Below are 7575 nucleotides of genomic sequence, written 5' to 3'. Positions count from 1 at the left end.
TATTAACATCATGCCAGGATCTGACAATGGAACTAAGGGAGATCGAGAAAAAAACACCATCATAATTCACTACCCAAATTTTAACTTCACTGTAAACTTTGGGTAGTGAATTTATGCAAAATGTTAAAAAGTTTGCAGTCTTATGTGTCAAAGTATGTAACTTTGGATAAATTTATTAATCTGATAATAATAATAACGGTAATAGGGTAATATTGATCTGAATATGACGTCTAGAGGTGAAAAATGGAATTCCTCAACGGCGAAGAGCAAAGACACTAAATATTGTAACTGGATTAACAACACACTCCAATTTGAATTATTGGTATGATATATGATTAGATCCGCATAGGAGGCCTAGTTCGTTCGGGAGTTCGCGATGATGATGATGAGAAACATTTATGGTACTGGTAATAATGATAATAGAAGTAGTATTTTTTTTAACTGGTAACTATCTTATTTTTACCAAGTCTGACTGATTGTCTATCAATGATTATTTTGTAATTTGTAATGATTGATCAGAAATAAAACAATTATCTACTTTAATTTAATTTACAGCATCAAGAAATAGTTTCAAATTTCTCTATTGCTTGTAACTGTGCTTGTGCTTTGTGAAAATGACAATCGAAGGGAACAAGGACGAAGCTGAAAAATGCATAGAGATTGGGGAAATAAATTTAAAATTCGGAAATTATGAAAAAGCTGAGCGTTTTTTGCTCAAGGCTGAACGATTATATCCTACAGCCCGAGCTAAGAAGCTATTGACGGTTGTTCGGGCTGCTGCCTCCTCGGGCGGAACATCGTCGACCAAACGCACTCCACCTAGTAGCCCTGATGCAGATGCGAGACGTCGCAAAACGCCTACTCATCAGCCAGCCCAAAAAGAATATACTGCGGAACAGTTAGAAGCAGTGCGTCGTATTAATACGAAATGCAAGAATTATTACGAGATACTAGGTAGGTACGCGAAAATTAGTATGAAGGTCAATTTTGAATAATTTACAACTAATTGAATTAAAAATTAAATTGCACATATGACAGTATTTCAACACGCAGTAGTACCATTTCGTGTTGTTTCGTAATGCCAGTAATATATCATTAATTAATTTAATGCTGCTTGGTAATATTATAAATTGTACTGTTCATTAAAAGACAGAGATACTAAATGAGCTCGCTTCTTTTATGGAAACTACACCTTTTAAGATACTGTCTTTGATCTCATAGTAAAAGCTGAAAGATTGTCACAAGTCAATAATAGTCATTAATATAATATGATGAAAACAACACAAACACAAGTATTACCTACCATTTTTATTACAACTAAATTTCCTACCCTTTGAATCATAGCTATACATATAGTAATACTAGCTGCGCGGTTTCACTCGCGTAAGTCTGTATCCCGTAGGAATATGGGTATAAAAAGTTATATGTTATTCCAGTTGTCCAGCTATCTACATACCAATTTTCATTGCAATCAGTTCAATAGTTTTTGTGTGAAAGAGCAACAAACACACACACACCCTTACAAACTTTCATATTATTAATATTAGTAGGATAAGATCCTACAAACATTAGCACATAATATACACTCAAACATATTATGAAGTGAAAAGATTTGATATATTGTATGAAACAAATAACTGAAACATAACTCATATTTTTTCTATAAATACTTATATCATTAGGAAGCCATATCTTTAGAGTAACGTATTGTATCCCAGCTCAACCCAAGCAAAGCCAGGGCCCGCAGCTAGTGAATAATATAGCACTTTTCAATAAATTATGATGAATGAATTAACACTTTTTTGCTGTACATCTCTTAATTAAGGTTTCAAAGATAACACTGATAAAGAGTTGGTTATTTTTGGAAAGTCATCATTGATATAGCGTGTTTTTGTTTATAAACTAGTAGCTGTACCCTGACAGGTTTCACTGTGGCTATATATAATTATTCCATTATTGAGAACTAGCTCACTGCATGTGGCTTCGCCTGCATAGCTAAAGGAAAAGTTAAATAGTCCAAGGTTATGCATTGTTCCAGTTAATTTATCCCTTATCCCGATAACCTCAGGTCTCAAATTCTATACAACATTGCATCCAAATCTATTTAGTGGTTTAAATGTCAGAAAGAGATCGATAGACAGAGTAACTTTCATATTCATAGTATTAGTACATATGTCCATTTTATGTCCTGTGGAGCATATACTGATTATGTAAAAAATCCTTAACAAAAAAATAACTTGAAAAATTTTCTGCTTAATTTTTTCTTAAATCTTATGTGTACATCCCTAGCTTCACTTAGCTGGCTTATACCACTCCACTAAGGTTGATATTGTGTCTATGAAAACATTATACTAATGATAAGCGAGCATGCGGGTGGCCAGTTAGGGGTGTACACATAAAGTTTTATCTTTAAAAAATGTGTCGGACATTTAATGGGTATTTTTTACATAATCAGCGTATGATCATCAGCTGATGATATATATTATCACAATGGTTATAAAGAGACCACTCACCATGTACATTATATAAAAAAAAATATAGGTTAAAATCAATCTTAAATGTAAAATAAAACAGTTATAATGTTGTCAAAATGCAGCGTCAATTGATAACTTTTAATTATTAATAACATTGCAGGTGTGACCAAGGAGTCTACAGATTCTGACATCAAAAAAGCTTACAAAAAGTTAGCCTTGCAACTGCATCCCGATAAGAATCAAGCACCTGGTGCCGCTGAAGCATTTAAGGTAACCATTTTGATGCGTATCTCCATCCATATTATCTATATTAATGATTATATTAATTTTTTTTTAATTTAATAAATTCTATGTATGAGCATAAATTTCGAATTCATTCCGTAGATACCCTAAGAGTAAAACGGGACCCTATTACCAAGACTATCTGCCTGGCTCTCTATTCATCCGTCTGTCACCAAGCTGCATTTCATGAACCGTGATCATTAGATCACATTTTCACATATTATGTATATCTATTGTGGCTAGGTTAAAAAAATAAATAAATTAAGCAACGATTGGCACAGTCACACATTGGATGAGTCAGCAATTTTTTTTTGCACTTGCTCAGTACTGTATTTGTACGAAACCTTTAATCAAGTGCCGCGAGGTCGACTCGCACTTGACCGCCTGTATTTAACATAACCCCTCCCATAGCTACTTGACCTAAATCGTCCCCTCCCATACTCTACTCTCTACTTGACCGCCGGCTCTCATCACCCGTTGGTGACATCGCAGGTGATCGGCAACGCGGTGGCCGTGCTCACGGACCCGGAGAAGAGGAAGCAGTACGACCTGCGCGGCGAGGAGCCGGCGCACGCGCCGCACACCCACCACCAGTACTACGCCAGGGGCTTCGAGTCGGACCTCACCGCCGAGGAGCTGTTCAACATGTTCTTCGGGGCCACCGGTTTGTGCACATAATGGACTGATACATTCCAGCATTATTCGTAGAGATTTTGATATGCTTTTATTTGTAACCGACTCCTTTGTACCCAAGGTACCAGATTTATCAAGCAGGTACCTTTGTACCCTTGTACCCTTGGTAAAAAGGCGTTGGATCGATGACGATACAAAAATTTCCAGACCTTATAATGATATTATCCTCATAAATTTCACAGTTATTAAATAATTTCCTTATGAATATTATGTAAATTATAGAACAAATTTTCTCATAATTGACAACATTTCAAAATTTTTGCTGCCTTGTTTTTTTATTTTAATCAAATCAATATCAAATTTCCATCCAAGGACCGATATTTTTTAAATTGAGGTTTTGATTCATCTGAAATGTCGTAAGTGCCTAGTGACGTTATAGAAGTGGAGGAATACAAATTTTCCAGTGTAGGTTTAGTAGGTTTTAGATTAAAAAAATACTTAACAATAATTAACAGCTGTCACTTTAGTAAGCCAAGCCAAGTAAATATTGTAAACTAGCTGCGCCCCGCGGTTTCACCCGCGTAAGTCTGTATCCCTTAGGAAAATCGGGATAAAAAGTTGCCTATATGTTATTCCAGTTGTCCAGCTGTCTACGTACCAAATTTCATTGCAATTGGTTCAGTAGTTTTTGCGTGAAAGAGCAACAAACTCACACACATCCTTACAAAATATTGCATTTATAATATTAATAGGATAAGTAGGATAGGATTGTAAAATTGTAAATCCCAAGCCTTTTCGAGTTTGTATAGTCATATTGATTCGACGACAATAAGATTAAAATAAAAAATAGTGACTCGATTAACTCACAGAAAAAACATTTGTTAGTGGAGCCCAAGAGAGGATTTTGAGATTTACTCGCGTCAGATTAATATAAGGGAAGCTACTTTACCTATTGATAAAACTCTTGTACCTGCTTGATAAATCTGGTACCTCCAGCCTGTATAGACTGGAGAGCTATGATATAACTGCTCGTATGAGCAGTTATATCATTGATGGGTTGCGCTCGAGGGACTGGAAATTAAAAAAAAAATCTATAATTTCCCAAGGTTATACGCGAATCGTCAAATTAGTGAAATTGTTACTTCTTATTTTGTAATAACAAATAAACCCCCCATCCATTATACCCCCATCTTAATCTTATATATTTCTTGAATACTTTATCTCTCATATCCACGTAGTCACCGATTGAATCGTCAGATTTACGTGCGAAATAATTAAATCTCACACGCTCGAGTATTCCTATGTCAGGGTTTGTTTTTTTATAATTAAAAAATATATTATGTAATAATTTAATAAAAAACGCTCCGTTGCATGATGCATGATTCTCATTATTAAGCATATACAGATATGCTTAATAATGAGAAGAATAATGCATAAAATAATATTAAAATATTTTTTTTATCTTAAATATCATTACATTTACAGCATTCTCCGGGGGTGGTCCAACGGTGTACACCCGCAGGCGAGCCCGCGAGCCGGAGCAGAGGGACAACCACGCGGGCCTGGTGCAGCTGCTGCCGGTTCTGGTGCTGGTGCTGCTCTCGATGATGTCCGGGTTCTTCATCAGCGAGCCGGTGTACAGCCTCAGTCCGAACGCCAAGTATCCGGTGCCGAGGGAGACGGTTAATTTGAAGGTGGTTGGAAATTTTTTGCAATTTATTGTAGGTGGAGACATAAATGAGTAATTTTTAAAGGGGCACTCCACGCCATCCATTGTAGAAGTGTAGTCCCGGATCCCCTACTGGGGTATGGGGCAGATATGCGTCTGTTTCACTACTCGATTCTCTTTACGGACACGTCCGTGATCAGCCTTCTGTGTGCTGCCAGGCCGAGACATTTTTTGTTTTTGTGTGTCCCCACCGGGAATGGAACCCAGGACCCCTCAGTTTGACGCTTACGCGTTTATCACGCTACAGGGAGAGGGTCATTGTATACGGAATGTGGGTAAATCTGACTTTGGTGTATTTGAGGATACAATTGAGAAATTAACCCATTTTAGATGGTGAATCAGCGGAGACTGGGACAGATGCAGATGTAACTCATTTGGTGATTCGTTGACGGGCGGGTGGAAAGTTTGTAGGAATTTAGGATAAATTTGTGTGTTTTTTTTATTTTTGACTAGCGGTGTTCCCCGGCCTCGCCCATGGTACATATATAGCCTATAGCCTTCCTCAATAAATGGGCTAGCTAACACTGAATGAATTTTTCAAATTGGATCAGTAGTTCCTGAGATTAATGCGTTCAAACAAACAAACAAGCAAGCGAACAAACTCTTCAGCTTTATAATATTAGTATAGATTGAGAATTTCGTTGAGTTTTGGAGCTAGTTATTTGGGGGAACGGAGATTTCGTGTCATTGAGGGTTGGATTGAGGAATTGTAGGTTTTTGAGGGTTTATTAGGGCAGAGCGGAGGGATTTTTATGATTGTAGTTTATCTGGAACGAGATATTTATATTGCTTTGTGCGATCAAATCAAATTTATTAAATCGCGTATATGTTAAACATTCCTTTACAAAAAGGTTGCCTGGAAGAGATTGCTCTTGAGCAATAAGGCCGCCTTATAGTGCATATGTGCCTGTATGGTCTTTTTTTTTTACAATGTCAATTTATTTTTCGGCAATATGTACTGTAAAGAATAAATAAATAAATAAATAAATATTTAGAATAAGGTTTGAGTGTTGGAGTCGACGCTTGGGCTCAAATTTACCAATTTGAGCGTCGTGTTTTAAAATTTATTTATTTTTTATGTTTTTTTATGTTCATATAATTGCAGGTTCCGTACTACGTTAAGGAGAATTTCCACACCGACTACCAGGGCTCGTTGAAGCGTCTCGAAATGGCCATAGAAGAGGAGTATATAGGTATGATATTATATAGACCACCGTCTACCACTAACAGCTTCACCCTCTTAAACGACAATTTCGTTTTAATCCTAATGTTCCTGAGGAAATATCAACGTGAAAAGTAGCCTAAATTACTCCTTATTATAAAAGCTGTCCGTCAGTGAAAGTCCAATCAGAATTGTTCCAGAGATAACGCAGAATAAATAGACAGAGAGGCAAATATACAGAAATGGAAAAATTCTCTATTTGTATCTGTACCGTATACGTATTGTATATTTAACTAGCTGTGCCCCGCGGTTTTACACAGACAGTATCTGATGTTGTACAATATACAGCCTTTCTCAATAAATGGGCTATCTAACACTGAAAGGTTTTTTTCAAACCGGACCAGTAGTTCCTGAGATTAACGCGTTCACACAAACTCTTAAGCTTTATAATATAAGTATGGATAAAAAGCGGTTATTTTAATTTTACAAACGGACTCTGCAATTTTGTATATTTGTGTAGAATGTTATCTGTCCATATAATAAATTTCTGTACATAAAATATTTTTCAAAAGAGGATAAAGTTATCCACTATGAATCACTACATAGTATAAAACAAAGTCGCCTTTTCTGTCCCTATGCATGCTTAAATCTTTAAAACTGCGCAACGGATTTTGATGGGGTTTTTTACACGCTTTTTATTAGCTTCACCTGTATGTTTGTTTGTTTGTTTGTTTGTTTGTTTGTAACCGACTTCTTTGGGCGCGATTTTGACCCACTTTAAACGGCCAGATTTCGTTCAAACTTTGTAGATTTATTGAGGACCGATGACAATACACTAATTTGATAAAATTAATCCAGTTTTCAATTTGCAAAATATGATTTTTGTCAAAGCGTGTTTTTTAGTTTTTTTAAACTATTATATTTTATTAATAGATAGAGTGATTCAAGCGGTACGTTTATATGTATAATAACACCTATTAAACTACTCCGAATTAGCGCATGTGAAGCCGCCGGCAAAAGCTAGTGTTTTATAAACCCCAAAACAATGGTTAATACTAAGTCTATTCGTATATGCGTCAATCACGTAAAAACGGGTGGGTTTATCCAGTAGGATATATATAGGGTAGGAAGTATCCTACTAATATTATAAATGCGAAAGTTTGTGAGGATGGATGTATGTGTATATGTATGTATGTTTGTAACACATTCACGCAAAAACTTCTCAACCGATAGTAATGAAATTTGTTACTTGGATAGCTGGACAACTGGAATAACACGTGGGCAACTTTTTATCC

General features: G+C 36.0%; 1 protein-coding gene across 1 annotated transcript; it reads left to right on the top strand.

Annotated features, from left to right (window-relative positions):
* Nucleotides 1–450: 450 nt before the first annotated feature.
* On the top strand, nucleotides 451–6418 carry LOC119838869 (dnaJ homolog subfamily B member 14-like). The gene is made up of 5 exons (XM_038365012.1): nucleotides 451–954; nucleotides 2635–2744; nucleotides 3249–3420; nucleotides 4875–5083; nucleotides 6224–6418. The coding sequence occupies exons 1-5, from the start codon at nucleotides 615–617 to the stop codon at nucleotides 6416–6418; spliced, it is 1026 nt and encodes a 341-aa protein (XP_038220940.1). The 5' UTR covers nucleotides 451–614.
* Nucleotides 6419–7575: the final 1157 nt, after the last annotated feature.

This window comes from Zerene cesonia, unplaced genomic scaffold (assembly GCF_012273895.1).
Source record: "Zerene cesonia ecotype Mississippi unplaced genomic scaffold, Zerene_cesonia_1.1 Zces_u006, whole genome shotgun sequence".
Taxonomy (NCBI): Eukaryota; Metazoa; Arthropoda; class Insecta; order Lepidoptera; family Pieridae; genus Zerene; species Zerene cesonia.
Note: the sequence above shows the minus strand (reverse complement) of the source record. Positions and strands in the feature narration are given on the sequence as shown.